Source organism: Panthera uncia, assembly GCF_023721935.1.
Source record: "Panthera uncia isolate 11264 chromosome A1 unlocalized genomic scaffold, Puncia_PCG_1.0 HiC_scaffold_17, whole genome shotgun sequence".
Classification (NCBI taxonomy): Eukaryota; Metazoa; Chordata; class Mammalia; order Carnivora; family Felidae; genus Panthera; species Panthera uncia.
The window spans coordinates 52,769,458-52,796,698 of NW_026057577.1; the positions used below are offsets into that span (position 1 = coordinate 52,769,458).

Sequence of the window (27,241 nt, forward strand, 5' to 3'; positions counted from 1 at the left end):
TGTGTAGCAGAAGTAAAATGAACTTTCCTAACCCTACTAGAAGATACTTAGGAGCAGTTAGCTCTCATTCCTTTTTTTTTTTTTTCCTTAATTTTAAACAGATTATTATAGTATATTTATTGTAATGGAGATAATCTGAGTGTTTTTGATGGATGCTTGTATGATTTTAGTATTCATTTGAAATAATTGTAACCGAATGTTAGCACTTTCTGCAAGATTTGTTACTTTTTATTCCAGGTTGCATGCAAGGCATGATTCCATACTTGCCTGAGCTCATTCCTCACCTTATTCAGTGCCTCTCTGATAAAAAGGCTCTTGTGCGTTCAATAACGTGCTGGACTCTTAGCCGCTATGCACATTGGGTAGTCAGCCAGCCCCCCGATACGTACCTGAAGCCATTAATGACAGAATTGCTAAAGCGAATCCTGGACAGCAACAAGAGAGTACAAGAAGCTGCCTGCAGGTGGGACAAATCCATAACAGTGTTCATTGTGGGGCATTCGAGTGGGTATTTCAGTGAGAAATTAATTTTTAACTCCATGATGGAATGTTAGTATTAAACCATTAGTGGAGCTTTTGTCATCTATAGGTTTTACGTGGTGGTTTTTCAAATTCAAATGTAAAGCAACTAGACCTCATTCTTTGCTGGTTCTTCAACTCATTCTTTTTTTCTCAGTGGCTTTGATAACAGTAGAATTCTCTTTTACCCTGATTCTCACAGACACCTGGAGTGGTGACGTTGGGAGTCTTGCTTTTGAAGGAATAACAAAAGTTTGGGTAGATTCACATCATTACTTTAAAGGTCAACAACTCCATAGAAAGTCCCACAGTGCAGTCACGTATCATCTCTCACTTAGTGAATCTACCCCAGTAGCTACTCTGTTGGTCATGTTTGGAGCTGTGTTTTTATATCACATGAGCAGTTAGTTTCATTACTATAAATATTCCAGTTTTCTGGGACAAACCTTTGTGTTCTAAAAAGGCCTGACATATTTATAGGTCCTAACTTTTTAATTAGAATTTCTTTACTGTTGACTTTGTTTATAAGAAGAAACAGTTGTTGAAAAAGTGTGAATTTAAGTAGAGTTGGACTTTACCAGATGTGAAGCAGAAATACCTGGGAGATACCTCTAATTCGTAATAAGATGAAAGAAAGTTGAACCAAAGGGAGTTGGATGATGAATAGCACTCTTTTTCTTTTTCTTTTTTTTGAAGTGAGGGGAGGATACAAATTATATTTGCTTTCCTACAGACATAATCTGTATTTTTTTTAAACTTTCTACTAGTTGTTAAGCATATATTAAATGCGGTTTACATTCCCTGCCATCTTTAAACTTAGAGGCTAGTACAGAATACTAAATAACTATATAATCATAATTCCTGGCAAGTGCTGTAAAGGAAATACATAAACAGTTTATAATTTAAGATGGGGCTTTCACTAACAAATGGTTTAAGCCTGTCATTTTAGGAAATCCCTGAGTGGGTAGAATAGAAGCTAATACAAACTTTAATTTTAGAAGTGAAGAGCCAGGTATACTTTAAGAGTCCAGACAAATTTAGGTCTAAATTGAGGTAACTACTCAGACTCTGGAGTTTTTTCCTTTCTTGTACATTTGTGTTAATAGATAAGCCATACATACGGTAAATTTGTAGTAATAAACGCACTGTGCATTCTGACGTATAATGTAGAACTTAGACCAACATTTTTAAGAATTGTGGAGGAAAAGTTGGCAAAAATAACCCACATATTTAAAATGTACAGTGGTATGACTTGATAAAAATATACATTATGGAACAGTAACCAAGATCAAGATAATTAGCACATCTCTCACCTCACGTAGTTGACAAAGACTTTGTCTTTTTCTGTGTGGTGAGAAGGGTTAAGATCTATGCTCAGCAACTTTCAAGTGTACAACACTGTAGTATTAATTATAGTCACCATGCTATATATTAGGTGCTCAGAATTTATTCTTGTAATTGCAAATTTGTGCCCTTTGACCACCTGCATCATCCCATTTCCCCTCTCCTGCTAAGAGAAACATTTAAGAGGTCATGACGCTCTGTTCCGATACATCTCAAACTAACTGTTAAAAATGTCATTTTGTGACTCAGTATGTAATCTGAAGGGTAAGGTGCAAGTTCGTTTAACATTTTTAATTCTGATTTCATTCATCTGGACCGGTCACTAGAATTTAAGCTCCCTGAAAATGGGGACATTGTTTTCTTCATTGTTCATTGCTGCATTCCCAGCACTAAGTGACTAAATAATAAATACCAGATAAATTTGTTGAATGTCTGAATATAAGAACCAACGATAGTTTTAGATTTTACCATTGTAGTGAAGCAGATGCACATAGGTGACAGCCTCTTTGAAGGAAAGGATAAGAAATGGGGGAGAAACAATAAAAATAAGCCTCTGTTTTGGTGAGATAAGGAGATAGGCATTTAAAGTGTAAATAGATACTGTATAAACTATAGAGGTAGCTTCCTATCTCTATTATAACCTATTCCTTTTCTACAACAGCAGTAATCTCTCTCTCTTTTTTTAACTGTAGTGCCTTTGCTACCCTAGAAGAGGAGGCTTGTACGGAACTTGTTCCTTACCTTGCTTATATACTTGATACCTTGGTCTTCGCGTTTAGTAAATACCAGCATAAGAACTTGCTCATTCTTTATGATGCCATAGGAACTTTAGCAGATTCAGTAGGACATCATTTAAACAAACCAGTGAGTATCTGTTCTTAACTGTTAAGAAAAAAAATTCTAGCATAGTTAAAATCAGTAGGTTAACATGTATGTGGAAATGAAAATGTTTGGGGAGATGTGAACACTTAGTTACTTTAAGAATGTATATCTTTAAAAGGCAGCAAGTATTTTTACTTTTTAGATGGTATTAATAAATATGTTCTTGGTGTGGAAGTTATATCAGTATATCACATGAATGCACCAACACGTTTTAGAAAAGGGATGGGATCCCTGGGTGGCTCAGTCGGTTAAGCGTCTGACTCTGGCTCAAGTCCTGATCTCACAGGTCATGAGTTCAAGCCTTACATCAGGCTCCGTGCTGACAGCGCAGAGCCTGCTTGGGATTCTCTCTCTGCCCTTCACCTGCTCTCTTTCTCGGTCTCTCAAAATAAATAAATAAACTTTATTCATTTAAGTAAATGAAAATTTTTTTATAAAATAGAAAAGGGATAAAGGATTTCAACTTTTAATTCCAAGTATTTTTCTATCCACCACTTCATAAACATTGTAGCTTTAGAGTACCATATCTAAATGTCTGTGTTTTCTTGCTGGAACTTACAGGTATGGGGAATATATACTAAGGTAAAACAACGAGAAATTGGATAAGTTAAAAATGCTAAATAGCAGTATAGAAGAGGAGGTATGTTTGGCTAAGAATCCAAACTCTTGTTTCTAGTAGTGTTAAGAAGAAGGTGATGGAATTGGATTTGTTTAAATAGGATTAAAATAATAGAATTTCATTATAGCTCAAAATTCCCAGCAGAAGAATAGATTACATCTTTATGATTGCTATATAAGAAGTCTTGAGAAATTGTCTGTGTTTATAAGTTATACTTAAAACGGTGCAAGACACTTGGTTCATGGGTTTGCTTTGATGTTGGTTTTGCTTTGTGTGCTGGGGCGTGGGGAGTGTTTCTCTGAATGTCTTAGAGCCTTTAGAATCTGTGCCTCTTGTTTACATGATTACTGTTGTTTATTTAGTATTTAGCTGTTTATGGATTCTAACGTTTAAAAAAGACACGTAAATGACTGTCGATCTTTTTCTACAAATGCCCCTATAAGTTTACCTATCATTTATAACATGCTATACAACAAGAGCCATATTACATGTTGCAAGTTCCAGAACTAAAAAAATTCAGAATAAAATTTACAGGAATTATCCCTTATTTTGATCAAAGGATTTTTCTGTAGTGGTGTGTTTGTATGCATTTTATTTCAAGAAGGATAGAAGATGACTTAAGAATAGAGTAAGATTATATAAATTAAAAGATAAGGCCAAAAGTAAAAATTTTAAAGGTGCTAAGAGGAACAGACTCAATCTTACAAGGCATTCTGTAATGATTTTACACAATTACTCTAAGTGGATTTTAATTTTCATAGACCCAAATTGGACTTATTTTACATATGATAGTGGAGCTTTATGTGTTTTTCATCATTATAAATAGGAATATATTCAGATGCTAATGCCTCCACTGATCCAGAAATGGAACATGTTAAAGGATGAAGATAAAGATCTCTTCCCTTTACTAGAGGTATGCTAAGCTGGCAACCATTACTCTAATAGTAGTGTTTCAGCAAAAACAACATGTCTAAATATGAAGTGTTGAGTGTGCATGATAAGTAAAATGTTAATACGTTTGCATTCTGAACCATTTCTGTTAAAATGCTGAGTAAGTATGTAACTGCTCTTACTTTAATTATGTTACAACCATACTAAGAAATACTGTTAAATAGAAAAAGCGTAATGGATCCTATATATATATATGTGTATATATATATATATATGTCATGTGAATTTAGCTACATTTCTTTGTATGGATACAGAGCTATACCATGATAATTAATATAGTTCAAATTATTTTATGTGTTAATGTATTGTATATACACACATACTCAGACTTACGTGAAGTAGCATTGGGACTTGGTGCTAGTAGGAGGGACTTTACTTCATACCCTTTCTGACCAGCTTGAGGTTTGATATTTATTTATTGATTGGTTGATGGGTGGGGAGGGGGGCTTCCCCTTACCAGCAGCAAACTTAAAGCCATGGCTGGCATCCAAAGGAGAGGTTTGAAAAGATAACCTGCTATTATAGAATAGTAGAGCAGGCTAATAAATGGCCAGAATTATACCGAGTACACTCCTAAAGCATTTGTTACAATTTTATGGTACCCAGAAATTTACTTCTGTACTTTATTCTTTCTAGTGCCTATCTTCAGTTGCCACAGCCCTGCAGTCTGGTTTCCTTCCATACTGTGAACCTGTGTACCAGCGTTGTGTGAACCTCGTACAGAAGACTCTTGCACAAGCCATGGTATTTTTAAAAAATACTTATATCTGCCCTCCAGGCATCATAAACATTTTTCTATGGATGGGCATAATGCATACACATTTTTTTCATGTAATTGATTCAAAGTAAGTCTTTTAAAACTTTGTCTAATTTCAGCTGAACAATGCTCAACCAGATCAGTATGAGGCTCCAGATAAAGATTTTATGATAGTGGCTCTTGATTTACTCAGTGGCCTGGCTGAAGGACTTGGAGGCAACATTGAACAGCTGGTAGCCCGAAGTAACATTCTAACACTAATGTATCAGTGCATGCAGGTGAGACTCGTTAAATTAAAATTAATTAAGACATGATTCTCTGTGTTACATTGGGGTTAATACCTTCTTATTCCTTGTAGGATAAAATGCCAGAAGTTCGACAGAGTTCCTTCGCCCTCTTAGGTGACCTGACGAAAGCTTGCTTTCAGCATGTTAAGCCTTGTATAGGTATGAATATTTTCTACTGCTGTGATGTGATTTTTAACAATAGTTTTACATAAGCTACGTTTTTGTATTAAACTGAAATGTCATGGAATCCCAACATTTATAAACATGCATTTTACTGGTAAAAGGTGCTCTGAGTGAAGCAGGTGGGATGGGAACCCCCTTGCTCCTTTGAATTCATCATCAACTACAGCAGCTCATTAGGCACTTGTGTGACTGGAGAAAAGCTGGAAAAATATTTAGTATAAAGGACATGCCACCTGTGAAGCCTTGGGACTGTATGCCAGTTTATGGATAATTTTTGAATAGCCTCTTTTTGGATTAGAGGTAACCAAAAATAATAACAATCAGGTTTTCTCATGATAAAACAGTGTACTTTCTCAGATATCCTAGGGAACTTTTCAAACAGTTTACATCAAAAGTAAATAATGATTTGTTTTTATTTTAGTAGGATAGCATTTGTTTTAGCCTTTTGTGATGATAATAAAGGATTCCTTAAATAACATCAACTATGATTTGACTATCAAAATCATGGATTAAATGGGTTTTGGGTTTTCTTTCATATCTGTATCCCAATGTTTTGAATAATTCTTACTTATGATACACTTTTTTGGGGTTTTTTGGCATTCCCCCCCCCCCAGTTTTATTGAGATATAATTGACGTATAACATTGTATAACTTTCAGGTGTACGACATAATGATTTGAAATAGGTATATATTGCAAAATCACAGTAAGTTTAGTTAACATCCATCGCCTTAATATAGTTAAAGATTTTTTTTTCTTACTGAGAACTCTTAAGATCTGCTATCTTACAATTGGAAGTTTGTAGCCTTTAACCAGCTTCGTCCAATTCCCAATTGTGCTTTTGAATAACAACTATATTTCTGAACTTTGAATAATATTCTGTATTAAACCCTCAAGTTTAAGCCTAATTACTCTAAATGAAAGTGTAATCAATTCTTGTTTTATGGAAAGCTTGTTCTACAGATATTTACCACCGATTTAGTTTTTATGAATTTAAACTTGTATGAAGGGTTTCATTTCTTTTTTTTTTTTTAAGAGTATATAGATGTGTATCTTCTTCAGGAGGTACACCATGTCTAGTTATCTTTCTTTCTCTCTCTCCCTCTCTCTGTGTTATCAGCTATGATTGTTTTCTAGGTTAGGGTTTCTCAAGCAGGGCAATTTTGACACCCCCGACCCTCCCAAACATTTGGTAGTGTCTGGAGACATTTTGTTTACCACTGAGGGTGTGTTACTGATATCTAGTAGGTAGAGGCAAATGATGTTGATAAACATCATACAATGCATGATACAGTGCCCTGCCCCTCACCAGCCCCTCACCCCTGCCACGACCCCTCCCACCCCTTGCCCCACAGCAGAATGATCTGGACCAAATGATTGGTATTACTGAGATTTAGAAACCCTGTCTCAAATCCACGAATTTATTGGGGGTTTAAAAAAAGGATGTTACTCTAATTCATTTAATAGTGAGAATACGTACATAGAGTCCTTTTTCATACCGGTATATTTATTACCGAGAGATACAAACCTTATAGGGGAGGCAGGATAATTACTTGATTCTTTCTCTTTGTTTACCAGTTTTCAAAATAATGAATTGATTCCCAGCATCTTCCACAGGTATCTATATTGTGTTTCAGAGTTTAGTTTTTGTTTGTGTTTGGTTCTTTTTTGAGTGTCAGTATGAATTCATGATGCTCAAATTGTCCTACCACTGGCAGTGGGAGCTTAATCAGATGGGCTCCTTAGTCCTTCCTGGTATGACAAAATAGTCCAGGCTTGTTTTGTACATTTCCTGCCTTTACCCTGCAATGAGATGTTTCTCTGATAGCCTTTATTCCTTTCAGTGGAAAATATTTAGAGACTATAATCTGAGCACTAAGGTAAAAGTTACTTTAAAAGCCAAAACCATTGATGTAAAAAAAAAAAAAAAAAAAAAAAAATTGTGTGTGTGAAAAAATGAGCTTTGAAGAAAGCTGTATCAAGTTTTCCTCATTTTTAATTTGATTTTTCTGTCTCATGATGAGAGATTTCTTGACCAACTCTTTTAATAATACCTCAAATAGACCAAAACTTCTGTTTCCTCTTCTACTTCATAGAAAGTTCAATGCCCCTTTCACTTTCTTAAAATAAATACTCTCCGTACCTTTTAGAAATTATTTCTTGCCTAGATTTCAGTTTCCACCTAGTAGATTTCCTTTAAAGCACAGTACACTACTGTTGAGAAGTTTACTACATAGTTGTTAAAAAATTTTTTTTCTAGCTGATTTCATGCCTATATTGGGAACCAACCTAAATCCAGAGTTCATTTCAGTCTGCAATAATGCCACATGGGCAATTGGAGAAATCTCCATTCAAATGGGTAAGATCTTTTTCCCCTTTAAAAGCACTGTATAAATTGTTAGATGCCTTAGTATATTTAGAATTGCTTTTTCTTTATAATTTAAATGAATTTTATATACATATATTTATTATTAACTTGTGTCACAGTGAATAGAGGGAGCAAAGTATTTTCCATTGATATTTTAACATTCAAATTTTTCTTTTTTGTTTTCTCTTTTGGGGATGATTTAGGTATAGAGATGCAGCCTTATATTCCTATGGTGTTGCACCAGCTTGTAGAAATCATTAACAGACCCAACACACCAAAGACGTTGTTAGAGAATACAGGTACCATATGACTGAACTGTTATGGTGAAGAGAAAATTATTTGCCTTTAAGGTTAAGATGCGTAGAGAAACCAAAGCAAAGCTAGCTTTAGAAACCCAGCTTATTAGTAAGAACTATTTTAGATTCTCCGTAATGATACGTACTGTTTTAACTGTATTCCATAACCAGTTTTCAGAGACTTTGAAAAACACTTCTTTCCTATTCTGTGTGTTTAATACTCCCTAAAATGGACCCCAGCTAAAATAACTACTGAACAGTATGAATTTTAATTTTACATTAATTCAGAGAGTAACTGGCAGCTGGGAAGTAATTTTTCTTTTTAATCTATAAAAGTGTGGCCAAAAATATCCTTCACTGTAGTAGTGGCTAACTGGTTAACAATGGCATGTGTATTTTGTATTTTATTGTATACTTTCCTTCAAATTGAGAACTTAGGCAGTACCTTGTAGGATTTTTATTCAGGAGGCTTGTTTCTCTTTTGCATTGATAGAGAGCATGTTGATACTAAAGAGTACCTTCCATACTATAGAACACATTTCTGGGTGATTTTTTTTTCCCACCCTCCCTAATTTTTGCTAATAGTGATAAAAGGTGTAAATTTTATTTTCAATCAGGCACATCCTTTTCTTTTATATACCTAAGATAATTTGAATAAATACAGCCAGTGAGGGTTTTACCGAAATACTGGACAAAGATTAAAATAAGGTTTTCTAAATAAGGAAATTTGTTTTCAAAGGCATTTTAACTTTATATGTTTTAATTATAGAAAGCTTATATTTTAATGTGATGAAAATTGATATGTTTATTGGTATGGAAGGAAATCTTTCAATTATGAAACAGTTATATAGCTGTTTGGCTGTATGGGTACTGTTTATTTTATAAAGCGAATTAGATTTTTCTTGCTGTAAAGTACAAAAATGTATGTATTAGGATGGTTATGAAATCTTGTCGGGTTTTTATCTTTAGAATGCAGTACCTATACATGACATTCAGATTTGGAACACTTACCATTATAAAATTACTGTTGAACCTGAAGAAACTTCCTATTTATTTTTAAATGTGAATGCATAACAGCAAATAAATGTTGAATGTAATGTATATTAAAGTTTCTTGTGGGATATCAGCTTGTGAATTTGTTACAGCTCCATTTACAAATTGGCTTTATTATAAGTTTATGTTCTAAGTATGATTCTACTCTAAGTAAACCAAAAAGTAGTTGATTATGCTCATCAAGTTGATAGCTTAAATTGATAAGAGATTCAGTGGATTCATTTTATCACAAATGGCTGCAGAAAATGTTTCCATTATTCCTTATCCAAAGGGCAGGGGCTAATTATTAAAACCACTGTCAATGACTGAGGTCAATAGATTTTAGCAACTTAATTACCATTTTCTTAATATTTCATAAAGCCAATTCCTTAGTGTATGCCGTTATTTGCTCTTTTTCCAATTAGTATATCCTACACTGAACTTTCTCAATGGACCATCATCTGCTTTATCGCATGTTTCATTGGATCGTTCATACTTGCCTGTTTAATGAGAATGTTGCATAGTTTGTGTCTTTTGAACATAGGTTTTCTTTCTCTTGCTTCATTATGAATCTGCTGGATTTTAGTATTATCTGTGTAGTTTGCTTCAAGTAATCCTTAAACATTTTTCTTTACCCCCCCCCCCCCTTTTTTTATGAAAGGTTAACCTGTAAGTTTTTGAGAGAACACCATTAAAGCACCTTATGGTTTGTTTTCTGTTTGTATTTTTTTTCCCGTTGTGTATAAATGTATTTATATGTATGTACCTTTGAATTGCAGAATGCAGTTCTGAGTTGCACTTCTTTTAGCTCTTTGTAAGTTTAAGGACTTCCTGAATTTTGATGGTGAATATGTTTGAGTAATTCCCACTTCGAAATTTTTTTTTTAAGTAAAATATTAGCATGTAATCAGTATGATGTCTTATCTATTTTGTGCTATTGCCTTTTATAGCAAAGACAGATTATTTGTTTACTCCTTTTGTCCACATATCACCTCATTACAGTGGACTATAAATTTCCTTCCTGTCAAATATGGTTTGAAAATAGTGGGCTATTATCTGAGCTGTTACCATTATCACCATCAGAGGTTTATTGGAATGGGATTTGACACAACACAGCAGTTTTCCAATTCCTTCATTTAGTGCATTACTGCAAAACCTAAAATTTGACCATTGATTTGAAATTAGGCAATATGGCAATTTGCTATCAGTCCACTGGTTTTAGAAATCTTAACAGACAAAAAAAATCTACCTAAATTGGAATTAAGTTCCTCGATTTTCAAAGATTGGAAATCACTTATTTAAAAAGACATAGAGAAGTAAAGAAATTTTAACTGTTTTAACTTCTGAGAACTGTGTTTGAGTGAACAATTCAGAAATGTAATCTTTCACATTTACTAATATTTCTTGGGGGAAGAACATAGATTTCATTATTAAATTCTGAAATTTCAACTGACCTTGAATGGAGAATCTCTAAATCCATCTATTTAATCGCTCATCTTTTTATTAACAGAATGTCTTCACACTTGATTGAGCGAGAAAAGCAATTCATCCTGGTTTTTGGTGTTCTCTCAATCTTTAAAGTTTTTTTTAATTCCTTTCGTTTTCCTTTTTCCAAGAGTATGCCATATATGTTGCTGCCCCTTATTTTAGGGGGTGGTAATAAACAGCACTGGTGAAATCTTATGTTTATTATCATACACAAATTCTGTTGGTTTCTGTTTCTGAGTTATTTGTTGTTTTTTCTTTATTTTTTCTCCTTCCCCCTCATTTGCTCATGTCTTGGTTGGCGTTTGGTGGTGTATAACCGTGATTGCGTTACCTTAGCAATAACAATTGGTCGTCTTGGTTACGTTTGTCCTCAAGAGGTGGCCCCCATGCTACAGCAGTTTATAAGACCCTGGTGTGTATTATTCAATCTTTTTTTTTTAATTCATTTTTCTTCACTCTTTCTTTCTCTTTCTATCTCACTTTTAGATATATTTTCAGTTGGTTACAAAAATCACAATCCTTAATCATTGCCAACCATGTGACTAATCTTGTCCTATCAGGTTTGTGAGGTTTTTCAGTAGCATCGTCATGTATATTTATTTTTATGTTGTGGCTAACGACTAATTGATGCATGGGATAAGATTGTCACATGCTTGCTGTGTTAAAAAGCTTGATTATACATGAAAAGCATTTAAATATCCACCAGTAAAATAAAGATGCATGCAAATTCTATAAATTTAGGTTTTTGCATTGTTTCTTTTTTAGAATTAATTTGAAAACTTGGATTGCATTAAGAAATACATGTTTAAATTACGTTATGTATAAAAATCTTATTTGCTTGTTAATGTTAAAGATAAACATCTACACCATAAGTTGTATAATAATAGTTTATATTGTGGCAGTATATCCTATGTTCTGCTTCTTTCGATTGATAATCTTTCAATTCAAGTCATTTTTAGTAGTGTTTAATGGAATACAAGTCATAATACAGTTTTAAAAATTAATAATTTAGTCTTGGCTCACCCTCCTTAATAGTTAAACGGGAGATTAAAAACCAACTGTCCATTTTATAGATGCAATCTATTAATAAGAAAATGTGAATTTCGAGGTTTCCACTATACTGAGATTAGATGGGCCCAACATGCAGGAAGTATGAGAAACTTAAACTTTATGAAAATTCTTTGAATATAAACATTATACTGTGCTGCTTATTCCATTAAATACTGTCCATTAGTATTGTGATTGAACCTGCTTTTTACTTAAATGCTAAACTCAATTCTATAATTTAATAGGTGCACTTCTCTGAGAAACATAAGGGACAATGAGGAAAAGGATTCAGCATTTCGTGGGATTTGTACCATGATCAGTGTGAATCCCAGTGGAGTAATCCAAGTAAGATGTTCATAAAGATTTTTTAACTTTTAATATTCTGAGTAATGAAACTTTTTAAAGGGTCACCTGTTTTAAAGCTTTAAATCATGAAAACATACCAAATATTGCATATATTTTCAAAGGTACTAAAAACTATGTTTTTAAAAAGATGTGTTATTTCTTAATATCTTGAAATGGTAATGCTTGTTTGTGATTTCCTAAATCTTTTTTTATGAAATAAATAGATTGAGGTAATAAAGTCAGATTCTTGTCTCAAATTAAGCCAAAGCATCTTTCATCTACGTCCACTTTGTACGTGCCTCCTATCATTGAATATCAGTTTGTTGAGTTTGCAGATACCTACCCTTAACAGTGACCCAAATAGCTTAGGTTACTCTTTGTTAAGAGTAGGTTACTCTTTCTGTTATTTAGAATTAAACTTAGAAATTCAGTAGTGAACAAAAGAGAATAGTGAATTAGCCATTAAAACTGCTTTAACTTGGAGAGCTTATGATTTATTCATCGTTATTTTGTTTCTTATCTTAGTTTTATATAATATCTAGATATTTTTAGCATTTAAAAAAATTATTTGGCAAAAGTATAAGATATGAGTCTGATAACCTCTGGACCCAAGTGTCAATTTGCAAGACACAAAACAGGAATGTGTTGATTGACACCACGTGTATGAAATTAACAAAATGCAGGCTGTAGAATTCTAGGTTAAGTATCCCAGGTTCCTCAACAGATGAATTGTAAGGAAAAGTATGGGAGGGGTTTTCAAGAAAATACCCTTTCATTTCCAAGAGATAACATGCTTTGAACATCTTTTAATTAACACTTTTTGATATTTCCTGTCTTGTGTTAATGACTGTTGTTTGTTAGTTCAAGTTTAGAAACATTTTGTGAATTACAAGTTTATAAGATTCAAATTGATATAGGTGATCAGCATTGAAAAGTTAGAAATGGAAAAAATCTTTTGACTAATTTCTCATTCATAAAACAATAACCTAGTATTAAAATAAGCCTGTACTATTTTTGGAAATGGTCCCTACTTACAAAATAACCTCCTGGCATTAAGTTTCTGGTTGTTTTTTTGTTTTTTGGGGTTTTTCCTCTCAATACCAAAGAACTTTATGTCATCTTTAATGTGTTTAGAGTTATATGATGTATACTACGTTACAAAGAAACATTTTCCCATCAGAATTTTGTTGTTTTTGTTTGGTTTTGAATTCACATTTTAAGACCTTAAAACTAACACATATGTATGTGGTCATGAAATCACTGCCAGCTTAAGAGCTGGTAGAAATCTCTGCTTTTTACATTCTTCACTTATATGTGGTTAAAAGAAAATATCTTAAGGTCTGTTTTTTATGTTTAAATTTTTAACAACAGAGTGATATTTGGAAGACAGGGAATCATAATTCTAATAAACCAGATCCTCAGGCACATAGAATTTTATTTGCTTAAATATGTGTTTTATGTACATATTTCAGTCGGTAAATTTTGAAATTTAAGAAAGTGCCCTGAATTAAATAGCAGAATTTTAAATAGTTGACATCAGAACATAAGCAATATCTTAAATGCTATATATTGAACTGCTGTTGAAGTCTGCTAGTCAAGATTGACAAATACTTAAATGAAACATTTAAAGCCTATTGTCACCTTGTTTTCATAGTGAGAATAACCCAATTATCTTTCAAATAATAGAGCATTGGATATTCTTTTTTGCTTGGGTTGGGTTAGGTTGGATTGGGTATTATAACTTGATATATAATTAGTTTTTCTTCTAACTTTTGGTCATTTTGTTTTAAGTTTCGACCTGAAGTTTAGATCTGTTAATTCCTATACTCCCAAGCTTATTTGGCTTCTACTTAGCTAGCTTTAAATTATTTCTAGGCCAGTCAGAACTGTAAGATTATCGAATTTATGTATTTCCCTTTTTTTTTTTCCTCCAGTTTATTTATTTATTTTGAGAGAGAGAGAGAGAGAGAGAGAGAGAGAGAATCCTAAGCAGGCTGCACACTGTCCATGCAGAGCCTAGTGTAGGACTCAATCACATGAACCATGAGGTTATGACCTGAACCTAAATCGAGTCGGATGCTTAACTGACTGAGCCACCCAGGCACCCCAATTTATATATTTAATTCATTGAATGAAGGTTTTTAAAACTGGTGTTCATTTAATATTTTCAGTCCATTGTTGATGCTCATTAGACTGGGGTTTTGGAATAGGAAATCTAATACAAAGGGGCATTACATTCCAATATAAACTGAATGAGTAGAGGTTTCTCGATGGTGGAATAATAGGGATACCCATTAAGTAATCCTTTATAATTCCTTATCATAAAAAAACTTGAGGTAGGATTTGGTTGTGATAGGTACGTTTTGCTGTGTTTGACAAATAGCAATCTAAGATGTGTTTCCTGCTTGTTACAGGATTTTATATTTTTTTGTGATGCTGTTGCATCGTGGATTAACCCAAAAGATGATCTGAGAGACATGTTCTGTAAGGTAAGGTAACTAAAAAGTTTTTATGGTAGATATCTTGGGACTGTTACAATCCTGGTTGGAAAGTTTAAATTACTTTTATATTTCATATGAAACTTGGACTCTTTGAATCCGTATTGATTGGTAGACCATATAACCTTTGGTCTTGGCAAAAAAGTTGGCTTGATCTTTTCTTAAGGTATAGCAGTGACTCAATAGAGTACACACTTCAAAAATATTTTCTGAAGCAATACCACTGATTTCATGTGGTCCCACTATCCCACCTGTACAAAACAGCATATATGTTCAAAGATGACTGGCTGAGATTTGAAGCATAAACTGTTGAACAAAGTAATTTTAAGTGTTTTACACAGGGATTAAATCTGTATAGTTGTTCTGGTAGTGTCCCTCTGGATTAACTCCAGTCAGTACTCAACCATTAACAAAATAAGAAATACAGTGTTACACATTTGAATCACCTATTACTGAAATTAGTGAACTGTGGTTGCAGATGTGAACCCAAAAATTTATATATTTTCAATTTGAAAAAACTTAATGTGCCATAGGAATTTTATCCCTTGATTGAGTTCTGTACTTTCTTGTATTAGGTCAGAGTTTATTTAGTATATATCTCTTACTAGGTCACTTGCTGAATTCTATCTAAACTTTCCAAAGCCAAGTTTAGCACATATTATGTGGTGCTTTTATTTTTTATTATTTTTTTAATGTTTATTTGAGAGACAGAGACAGCGGGAATGGGGAAGGGGCAGAGAGAGAGAGAGAGAGAGACAATCTGAAGCAGGCTCCAGGCTGTGAGCTGTCAGCACAGAGCCCAACACGGGGCTCAAACTCAGAAACTGTCAGATCATGACCTGAGCTGAAGTTGGGTGCTTAACCTACTGAGCCACCCAGGTGCCCCTTTTATGAGGTGCTTTTAGACAGGATACACCAACAAAGTTTGAGAATCACTGCTTTAAAATGGATAAAATTTTTTAAAAAGATTGGAGTTTTTCTCTTGTCAGTGATAAATTAATGATTTTTTTTCACTTTTTGCAGATCCTTCATGGATTTAAAAATCAAGTTGGGGATGAAAATTGGAGGCGTTTCTCTGACCAGTTTCCGCTTCCCTTAAAAGAGCGTCTTGCAGCTTTTTATGGTGTTTAATCTCATACACTGAAGCTGCAGTCCCATAATTAGGGGTAAGTTGTAAGAAGTTTTGAGTTTTTCAGGGTGAAGAAACTTAGGTCTGCAATCTAAACCTACTGAGTGAAATTAAAGCTATGTGTTTTTCTACAGAGGTTGAGTAAAACATTCTTAAGCTATATTAGACTTGAAATTTAAAATCCTTAAGGCTAGAGAATTTTTTTTTTAACTGACAAGCAAGGGTTAACAAAATGCATCATTTTACTTTCAGTCCTGAGTAGAAGGAAATCTAAGTTGGTATGCTAGTTAGACTACTCGACATAGTAATCCTTCTTAAATTTTTTGCCCTGTAAGAATTCTCCCCACATTCACTTTGGCACAGGGTAGAAATGATTTTGAAGTATGAATTTATCGTCTGTGATATATGAAGGACTTCTGTGGTTGTGAGCTTCAGGGAAAAGCCCACTAGAATTGGAACTAGTATAGGGCTCAGTAGATAGGAATATTTAATATTCATTTTTCAAGGTTGTATTTTACGGAGCACCTGCCATGTGACCAGCACTGTTTTAAAATGGACAATGGAAGAGTGTATTTCGCTTTGGGGTGGTAGAGGGGTAAGTCCATTTGGACTCTTGTTCCTCGAGTTTTTCTTTACTTATGTAGAACTAATAATCCTGATCTCTTAGCTTCAGTTCCATCATTGAGTTATTTTGAAGATTAAATAGTAAACTATATGTGATGCCAGAACTTAGTGTATATTGCTTAACACACTAAGTTGGCTCAGTAAATGTTAGGAATATGGACCAGTACAGGGAACGAGAATACCCTTCTTTAGGTGTTGAACATGAACTGAGACATATTTGACTGGAGGGCCAAGGAGTATACTCACTGGTGTCCAGAAGATGTCCACCAACTTCAGTCACCTTTTCTGTTGGGAGTTTTTGTCGACTTGCTTGTTTACTTTGAACTAGATTTTAAACCTGGAAAGATTTCAGCTTCCAAGTTGTCAAAGCTGCAGGGCAGTAGAAATGGACTTGTAGTCTCTGGAATATCTCAGAGCCCTGTATGCATCTTATCCCCCTGTAGTTTTGAGTCCTTGGGGCTATTTTGTGGCTTTAGCATTTTGGAAAAGTGCGTAATTCACTTTATGTTAAATCGTGAAAATGTAATAGATGAGAATGATTCTTAACATCAAGGGTTGAAAAATAGAACAGTGAGCTGAATCTTTAGCAAAGACTTTTCAGATTTAATATCTTCTGTGATCTCTGTCCTGTCACCAATTAGGAATTAACTGAGTTGATTTACTCTAAGACAATATATGACGAAAGTATTCGTTTTCTAATTAGAGATAAAAGTGGATCAGTATCTTTATTCCTGCCTTTTTTATAATGTTCCCTTTTTTCAGAGGCAGAGAAAAGGTGTTGCATGTACTTTTCCACAGATGGGCTAATCACACCCTGAATTTACATCAGTCTTCATAATAAATGTCCAGTGTTTGGTACGAGTGGTTAGTAGATTTTTGTTGTGAAGACCACTGTCAGGCACTGGTTACAATCTCCTAGGAATCTGTTTTATTTCTCATTGTTAAAACTGCTTATTGTTAAAACTGCTAGTGTCTTTAATAGGAAAATCAAGAGGTCTGAGAACATAGGAAATGACTGAGCAGGATAGGGCCTGAAGAATTATTAATAAGGAACATCAAGGAGGCAGGTGTTAAAACTTACTTTTTGGTATTTGCTGAATGTAGTAACCTTAGTACAGTTCAAACACCATTAGGGCCTCCTAAGCCAAAACATCAGACAACCAAAAATAAGTAATTCTTCTTTATTTTTTCCTGGATTGGATGTTCATGTGCATAACATTGGGCATAGTGGCCCCAAAAAAAGATCATGTATTCATTCTCACTGAGGAAAGAATTATTTTAAAGCAATTGTTATTTGACTTTGAAGAAGGTAAGGCAACTTGTTACATGTGGAATAACTGATTCCCATTGGGGCCCATTGTGCAAAGGGTGTTAAAGAATTAGATTGATAGCATCCTACAAGATGGCCATCTAAATTTCATCTGTATGAGGTGTTCCACACCTCTCTGCATGTCTTCAGCTTGGTGTCACTCCTCATACCTGATGCAGATGACAGTTGAAAGCCATAGGAGAAGGCAGCGACATGGGTTATCATGGACTACTGGCATGATCTTAGACAATTTATCCTGTTTGTCATTTTCTGTAGTTAGAAGTAGCGCTCTCACTTGATTAGTTATGTGTTTCACTGGCTTTAAGAGAAACAGTTGCTAAAATATAAAATTGTTTTCTTTTCTTATAGGTCCTTCAGTCTTGGAGACTATGAGGGAGCCTCTGCACCCAGGGAAAATGTTACCCTTTACAGGGGGGAAGGGTAAACCAGTAGGGAATACAGTACAATCCCAACCCTACTGGGAGGGGCGGGAGGGAGGTGTTGCCGTCACTGTATTAAGTCGATGTTGGGAAACGTTTTAACATCTGGAGCCTTTGTGGGTGGAAATCTGTCTCCAATTACAACTCCGCACTGGATGTGAAGAAGCAAAAACAAAAAACAAAACAAAACAAAAAAACAAAACAAAACCTATTCAGTCTACTCACAAAACAGTACATCCTGGAATATTATGGGGAATTGTACCAAAACAAGAACCACATAAATGATGCATAGGGATAAGAAAGAGGAAAAATTCTATAGCGCACAATAAAGGAAACCTAAGAATGGGGTTACAAACAGTAAAGAAGCTTTTTTTTTTTCTTAATTTAAAGATTTTTATAAATTTTCCCACATGATGGGGCCTTGTTTTTGCATGCTGATGAAGAACTACACAAATGAAGCTAATAGAATTAAAATCAGCTTGCCTACCCATAGTAGAAGCAGGTTCTTGGAAGTTACAATTTAAGGTACCCCAGAAAAGTTGGAAATAAAACCAAGCAAATTTAAACAATGAAGCACCCTGTGAAATGCCAAATGAGTCACTCCTTTTACCTTTGTGGGATGGGCAGGGAGGGAGGAATAAATGGGGTTGGGCATATCAAACTAAAGATTGACATCTTGATTTTGCATTAAAACATTAATGTAGTGGATATAATTTGATGGTTGTACTTCATTAGATTTAATTTCTAGGCCAAGACGTTCTTTTTAAAGTGCAGTTTAAGGTTCAGGCATGCATTCTGGCTCATAGTGATTGAAAGTACTTTAAATTAGTGGGGAAGTAGCATGCTTGCATCACATAGAGTGAGATTGGTATTCATTTACCTCTGGTGCGCCAGTGTGTGTTGCAGTTTACCAATTCAATATAGCCCTGCATTTAAAATTCCTTTTTAAGATTTGTGGATTTTTTATTTTTATTAAGAATATAGATATAAAGTACTGTAGTTTACAGCTAGGCCTTGAAATATCTTTTTAGGATCTCGTTAGGAGTAAGATTGATATTGTATTGTGTGTAACCTGCACAATGTGGAAAGCTGATATACCTGTGCAAAATCTTTGCCTCCGTGCTGTCAGTGTGATGTGCTTTCTGCATGGTTATATACTACTAGTGATTTTATCAAAACTTCTAAAACATAAAATACATGGTAAAAGATCTGTAAGAGGCTGCATAAATGTTAGTTGGCACATAAAGACAATTGTAGAAGTTGAAGACATGATTGCTATATCTCAATGTTTATTCCCACTCAACATATTGCCTTCTAAGCTTTCTTTTTTTGTTCAAAGCATGATCTTAAAGATGTTTAAGTTAATGGATGTAATGCAGGGTTCCTACACTGTATTGGCGCATGTTGGTGGCCCTCTGTGCCCTAGACAGATGCACACAGGGTGCAAGTAAAAAGCTACAGAGTGAAAGTTGGTTTGGATCCTCTTCATTTCATTTGTTTAGCTTTTCTGTTATTTTTCTCTACTTACATGTATTCCTGTGAATAAATCCTTGTTAAGTTAACCCTTTACTTTTCCTTCCATGTGTATTTTCTTATATACTGTGAATGTGAAAACCTAACTGGTACACTTGATCTTGTGTCCATATGAAAGTGCAAGTCTTTATTAATTTGGATTGCCTGAACAGTGTATCCCATGATGATGAAGGAAAATGGAGAGATTTTTCTTTTTAACTCTGCTGGTCAGAGATGAAGCCACACCTTTCCATTTTTCAATGCTGCATATTTAATCTGCAACAAAAATGTTAAGCCATAACAACCTTTTTATATTTTAGTTTGTCACCTTTGCATTGCAGAATAAATCCTGAATAACCATTTTTATAAGCAGTTGCTCCTCTTTGCATGGTTCTGTTCTTCTAAAGGTGTTGAATGATACAGCCATTGCACTGAAGTTTGAGCTGTATGCGTGTGAATTTAAAAATACCGTTTCAAACAACTTCAAATGCATGGTAGCATGCAGAAAGGTTTTTGTTACTGTGTGTGTGTGTGTGCGTGTGTGTGTGCGTGTGTGTGTGTGTATATGTGTGTATTTTTTTAAACATGTTCTTTCACCTTTTTCCCTCTACTTTGGCTTTGCAAATTTCAGTCTGTAGAGCCCAAAATTAAGTCCTATTTTACAAATGTCCAGTTTGTTTTTTTGTTTTTTTTTAATTATAAAGTTGGATCCAAAGGGTATGTAGCATTTTGCTTTCTAGTATCTTGCTTCATTGGGAGCTCCAATTTTGCTTCAGTCTTCAAAACCTGATTAGTATAGCCATTTTATCCTTAAATCCTAGTGACACTCTGTAGTTTGTCAAATACTTCTTAGAATTTAGTGTTGGAGATATTTTAGTATTCTGGAAGAAGTAAAATATAGATTGAAAGAAATGGCAAAATTCTTCCCTAAACACTTTAAAACAAACCTATAAAAACAACCCTCCGTAAAATTATCTGGACCTGTGATTGACAATTCCACACTGACTGAAAAGCAATTTGTTACCTCTTTGATTAAAAATTGGTTTTTAATTAAGCAGATATGTAAGACGGAGTGTGCCCATTTTTGTAGTCACTTAACCTGTTTTAAATTTAAAGGAAATTTAATTTAAAAATAGTCAAATTAAGGAAATACGATTGGCAACCTGAGATTGGGTTGGGTTTTTTGTGCTTTTCTGCCCTTGAGGTTATTGTTTCTCCCTAATTTATATTTCAGATACGTAGTATAGCCTAGGAATTTGCAGAAGCCATTTAAGTTCTCTTTGAGGTAAGCTCTGATTTAGCATTTATTATTCTGTTAAAACTTAATACATCATGGGATATATATAAAGCAACTTAATTCTTGTGGTGTAGTCTTAATAGTTTTGAATGTTGACTGAATGTCTATGAAATCGTGTTTGTCTTTGTTACATTCCAGTGTTTCTGCCTCTTGGCATGCTTAAAGCACGGCTTACTTCATCTGCTCCTTCCACACTAAAGTGCTGTTAGTGTGCTCAACTACAGAAATAGCCGCTGCTAAGTGATGTAGATTTTCTACTTGAATATTTTTATGTTGTAGGAACCTCAGGAGGTCAGTGTTTACTGTTTTATATATGCCTTCTTTTTCCTGTTCGAGCTTCTCTCTTTGAAGGATTCTAACAGAACAAAAGCTGCTGATCAACCTAAGTTGGAAACAGAAAGTGTATTTAATATAATTTAAATGCATGTTTGGCAGTTCAGTGTTGTAGTCGGTTCATTAGCAAGTGAACTTAGTGCCACAGAATTCATTTATTCAGGAAAGAATTTTGCTTTTTGTATTGTCTAATCTCTTTAATAACTTCATACCGTGTAAAAAAAAATCACTTTTTTATATTTTTTAGTTGGTTATTTCCCAAATAATCAACATGTAAATAATCTTTAAGAGCCAGTTCTGATGCTTTACATTATTGCTACTTGATTTGTGACGCAAGTTAGGTTTCAGAAGAATAGATTTTAAGACACTTAACCAAGCCATTACATCTTAAAAACGAAAGAAGTAGCATACATTTTGTAATTAACATATTGATAAACACTGTGATTTTTTTTGTTAAGACTTTTTCATTGATCTGAATTGCTTAAATTGCATATATTGTAAAATAGGATCAGATGTATATTTTAAAATAATTTGAACTGACTTTTCCTCTCTTGAAATGCTTTGTCTACTCAGTTATGAAATATTCAGATACAAGTTTTATCTCAGGTGAATACTCTTGTATCCTTTTTGCTTTGGTGACATATGCTATAAAGGTTCATCGTACTTAGTTTGTTTTTTAGTGTATTTCATGAAGAATCTTCGCATTTAGTCAGATTTTCCAATCCTTACTCTAGCAGACTAGGGTGGTATAGATCCCTCCTGGCAAGCCTTTTGCATGCAGGTTTACCTTGAAAGTGAATTCAATTTGGTCCTCCTTTTCTCCAAACCCTCAAGATAGGAAAAGGGGTTTTTCTGTCCTGTACTGAATTACCCTGCATAGCTGAGATGCCAGAATTAAACTAATTATATCTTAAGCTCTTTAGTCTAAATTTAACTTTAAATCCTTTGCCATAAAGAAAAAAGTGGTTTTTTTGTTTCATATAATTAATCTATATTATTCATATTGAATGTATTAACAGATAACGGTGCAAAAGACATTCTTCCCAAGAGAAGAGTGTACCATGCGTAACTGCAATTTAAATCCTTCTTTAGTAGTACTTTAAAATACAGCTTTGCTTATTGAGTTATTTTTGCAAATATTACAAGGGGGAAAACACTAACTGTTGCTACTAGTACTGTTACTGAAGTGTAGGCATTGAAATCTTAAAAACTAGGGTCTTCAGATTAAGGGATAATCTAGGTGAAAAATCAGATCGATAAAGAGCTGTGTAACAATATCATCTAGTAATAATACCATGCAAGAGCATTGTATACTTAGTAGACTTCATACTGTATTAAATACGGAGATATTTCTAATGCCTCTTAAAATTAAATTTTGCATAAAAGTTTTCATTCACTTGTACACTTTCCAGGTGACTTGTGACGAATTTTTTCAGTCTTAATTTAGACCTTTCCCCCATTGGTATTACTTATATGTAGAGGATTCTTTACCTTTATTCCTAATTCTTATACATGTTAATTTTTAAGGTATACATTTAAATTAATAGCAACTGTTTATTGTGATTTGTATCCCAGAATGTATTGTGTTTTTAAAAAAACTGTATGCATGATTTTAAGGGAAGTTAAAATGGTGATTTTTTTTTTTCTCACCTCTTGTACATTTTAAAACCAAACCAAATCTTTTTGCCAAGCACTGTATCCCTAATTAGGAAAATAGTATTTTCCCTTTTGTTGAAATTTTTGTTCATGTACCATAGAATCCTCTTTTACTATGGCTTGGTATTATGCAGAATTAGCTATTTTGCAAGTCTAATTATCTTCCTCAAAGCCTACTATAACATGGTTAGCCTGTAAGGCAGTGTTTGTCCCCTCCTAATACCAGCCTCATAAAGGGGTTTCGCTGTACTTTCCCCATATTACCTTACTGATGTTTTCCTGTGTGGATATATAACCAAATTAAGATTGGATGATTTCTATGGAGATAATAATTAGACAATACTGTATAATTAATTTTACTTAGTAGATGATCATCTGTGAGGAGATGTTTAAACGTGGTTAATGACTTCACTTCATATTATAAAGCAGTTTTACAATTAATATTCATGTTAACATTGGGTGCAATAATTTAGTAGTTTTAGCGTTAGTTATAAATAACTGGATCTTTCTGCTGACAACTTAGGTTGTATGAGTTATGCTTAAAAGCTTTAAATCTGATGTTTCCTGTACCTGCCACACTATGTTAGAATGTGTCCTTCAAATAGATCCTCCTGCAACTTCTCAAACTGTACTAAATTGATATTTCTTGAAGTCTAACTCTGTGCTAACAGATCTTCATTTTAAATAGAATATGGTTTTAATTTTTGATAAGCTGCTGAATTTTAAAGAGAGTTTTTTGGGGCCACCAAATATTTTGGATCATGCAGAGAATATATATTGTACTGTAGTAATTTTGTATTTACATTTGTATGATGTGACATAATAGATGTGAATGTTAATCACTGCTTGACTATGTTAATAAAGTTGTTTAACTATAGATGTTTCACTCTGATTTTTAATGAAAGGAAATGAGCTTTCTTTCCCTCCCTACCCCCCATTTTGGGTCCAGATCAGTCTTGTTGTGTTGTTTTTTGTTGTTTGGGGATTTTTGTTTGTTTCAGGTTTTTTTCTTAGCTTACATATAGTGCACTCTTGTTTGGCAACCATTTTTAAATTGAAGTATTTTTTATTTTTATAGTTCAGTAAAAATATTTGTCCCACATTTTAATTTAACTGCTATTGTTGGTGTATTTTCTAAACAGATTCTAGGTTCAGCTTTTTGTGGACGAGGAGGGAAAAATAGTGCTCTGCAAAAGGAATTGAAAAGATGAAGTCCTGAATAAAACATCGTGAGGATAGATTGCATGAATGTGTATGGATGTGTGTCCTATTAAGGCGAGATTCCAGGGTTTAGGACTTAGATTGTGGGAGAAAATACTCAAAGGCAGCCTAATTATTGGTCATTCAAGATCCTGATTTGCTGCTATAATCTCAAAGAAACTGTGCCTGAAAGTAAAAACTTTTGGGTTTTTTGGTAAGTCTTTTAATATTTTTGTGAAACTAAAATACAAATGTTAGGATGTTTTCACTTGATCCTTCTTTTTTTAACTGATGGGCATTTTTATCTTGTGATTACTTCATAATACATGTTGTTTTAAGTAGGTTACCTATGATTCTTTAGGAGTGATTGGAAAAGAAGCTTTTGAACTAGACAGCTCTTGAGTTTGGACTTGTTCTTTACCATACAGTTGAATCTAGAAACTGAAGCTGTGACTGTCATTTTGTAATCCTTAATCTCAGAGTCATGTTAACTGGATGTAAGACAACCTCTTGAAACATCCACATTGATTTCCAGTTCAACACAATTGCAAATTACAGTTCAGAAATTCAACACCATTTCTAAACCATTGGCAGTAGCGCTCCTGGGGAAATTGGTATACTAAGAACCTTAAGGTTTTTCTGCTAGCCGTTAATGTGATTCATTCTATGCCTCTTATAATGATCTTTCTCTGACACTGTTTTCAGTTCCAAGTATTCTTTTTCAAGCCTTTTGAAGAACTTCATTAAACAATTTAATAATTGACCATTTCTGTGCACCTAGGAAGATAGTGAATTGGTGCATTGCTTTTAGTATCCAAATTTACCTGTTAATACACATTGACATGATAGCTACACTCTTTCCATGAACAGTTTTACAACCATCTTACTACTTTTGGACATTCAGAAGTTCTCATTTTTCACTCTTAGAAATAAAGTTGTGGGGCACCTGGGTAGATGGCTGTTGGTTAAAGTGTCTGACTCTTGATCTCAGCTCAGGTCTTGATCTCAGGATGGTGAATTCAAGCCCTGCATTGGGCTCCATGTTGGGTGTGGAGCCTACTTTAAAAAAAAAAAAAAAAAGTTGCGATGAATGTCCCTGTGCTGAAATGTTCGTATGCCTGCAGTGATTTTTTTGTTTTTAGTGGAATTGCCGTATCTAAAGGAGACAACTGCAGCCCAGTTTCCTTTCAGATAAAGTTCTAATTTTCATACCCAGCAGCAATTTCAGTGAATGATGTTGTATGCTGTGAATTACAATTTAATAGCAAGGTTTTCTAACTTTAGGAAATTTTATATACAAAATTCATCTTCATGTTACATATTTAACATTTGTCTAAGTCTTCTGTCACAGGCACATTCCCTGGTTTCATGGAACTTAGATTCTCTTGTAGGAAGGCAAATAAGTGAGTTACATGGTGGCAAGTGCCAGGGAGAAAAAGCAGATGAAAGGTATTGATGGTCGGAATGAGGCTTGCTATTTTTAATGAGATGAGGGGAGATAGAGGAAAGTCTAAAGGGTGTCACTTGAGCAAAAACTTGAAGGAGCCAGCCCATAGATGTCTGGGAATGAGTATTTAAAAGTAAAGGGGGCAAGAAAGACCAATACCTTGAGACAGTAATAGGTTTGGTATGTTTTGCATGCAAATGAGAAGGGTGTAGCTCCAGCACTGGGTGCAAGGGAGAAGAGTAGTTAGATATGATCCAAGAGGTAACTGAAGGCCCAATGGTATAGGTCAGTTTTGCACTTGTGAAGTAAGGAACCATGGTTGGATTACCTGGCTGTATTTTTTTTTTTTCAACATTTTTTTAATTTATTTTTGGGACAGAGAGAGACAGAGCATGAACGGGGAAGGGGCAGAGAGAGAGGGAGACACAGAATCGGAAACAGGCTCCAGGCTCCGAGCCATCAGCCCAGAGCCTGACGCGGGGCTCGAACTCACGGACCGCGAGATCGTGACCTGGCTGAAGTCGGACGCTTAACCGACTGCACCACCCAGGCGCCCCTACCCGGCTGTATTTTAAAGGAGGAATCCAGATTTGCCAACATGAGGATGGGTTGTGTGAGGGAAGAAATCAAGAGAACTCTTAGGGCTTGGTCTGACTTGAGCAGCTGGAAGAATGGAAGTGTCCGTAATTAGAATAGAAATAATCCAGTATTTGGGTTGAGACATCCATGGGTGGTGGGGCGGGGGGAGAAGTAGAGTAGGCAGTTGGAGGTCCGCGGAGATAACCTGGCTAACGAATGCAAAAAAACTGAGAGTGTATAAATGGTGCTTCAAACCATGAAACTGAATGAACATCATTAGAGGACTAGGAGAAAAAAAGGAAAGAGACACTCCAACACAAGTCTTAAGAATTGATAAAACTGGGGCGCCTGGGTGGCGCAGTCGGTTAAGCGTCCGACTTCAGCCAGGTCACGATCTCGCGGTCCGTGAGTTCGAGCCCCGCGTCAGGCTCTGGGCTGATGGCTCGGAGCCTGGAGCCTGTTTCCGATTCTGTGTCTCCCTCTCTCTCTGCCCCTCCCCCGTTCATGCTCTGTCTCTCTCTGTCCCAAAAAAAATAAATTAAAAACTTTAAAAAAAAAAAAAAAAGAATTGATAAAACTATAAGGGAGCATGGTATTCTGATGAACAGAACAAGAATTTACTTTGCATTTAGCACAACAGAGGTCATTTTGACAAACTTAGGGCTCTGGAAGACTCAGAATAGGAGCTCTCTTCCTCCAAGGGTTGAAAGCATGTAGGTTTTCCTTTCCCTCAAGGCAAGGTAGTTTTATGTTCTAGAAACTAAATTGTTCAAGAAATGTGGAAGCTTGTGAAGAGTGAGCAGCCCAAAGTGGCCAGAGATAGAGAACTTCCCTAAATGATTAGCAGCTTGTAGTGTCTAAAGTTAAAAACTTCCCCACAAGATTAGCAGCCAGTTTTTTATTTAAGATATGATTAGCCCAGAGTTCATGTGCAAAAGCAAGAGATGGATGCCAGAGAAATTATGAGAGAAAGGTAGTTAAGTATGGGGCAATCTCATTCAGATATTTTCTTTTCAAATTATGGCTTCAGAAATTAAGAACTGCTTCATGAACAGATAGCTCAAAAGAACTAAATCCAGAAACATCTAAATATACATGAAA

The 27,241-nt window shown here is 34.6% G+C and overlaps 1 protein-coding gene across 6 annotated transcripts in view; it reads left to right on the forward strand.

The window, feature by feature from the left end:
• The window catches only part of TNPO1 (transportin 1), a 93,587-nt gene extending 70,699 nt beyond the window's left edge, over nt 1–22,888 (forward strand). For 3 of the 6 annotated variants that reach the window (XM_049649617.1, XM_049649619.1, XM_049649618.1), the window contains exons 13-25: nt 238–463; nt 2,556–2,727; nt 4,191–4,277; nt 4,952–5,059; nt 5,192–5,350; nt 5,431–5,518; nt 7,801–7,899; nt 8,112–8,207; nt 11,061–11,136; nt 12,017–12,116; nt 14,531–14,605; nt 15,638–15,780; nt 18,046–22,888. In XM_049649617.1, the coding sequence (XP_049505574.1) occupies nt 238–463; nt 2,556–2,727; nt 4,191–4,277; nt 4,952–5,059; nt 5,192–5,350; nt 5,431–5,518; nt 7,801–7,899; nt 8,112–8,207; nt 11,061–11,136; nt 12,017–12,116; nt 14,531–14,605; nt 15,638–15,745 (1,394 nt within the window). In that variant the 3' untranslated portion in view covers nt 15,746–15,780; nt 18,046–22,888. Of the gene's footprint in view, nt 1–237; nt 464–2,555; nt 2,728–4,190; nt 4,278–4,951; nt 5,060–5,191; nt 5,351–5,430; nt 5,519–7,800; nt 7,900–8,111; nt 8,208–11,060; nt 11,137–12,016; nt 12,117–14,530; nt 14,606–15,637; nt 15,781–18,045 lie in introns of those variants that run through there. The other 3 variants (XR_007461771.1, XM_049649620.1, XM_049649621.1) reach the window with 3 other exon arrangements.
• Nucleotides 22,889–27,241: the final 4,353 nt, after the last annotated feature.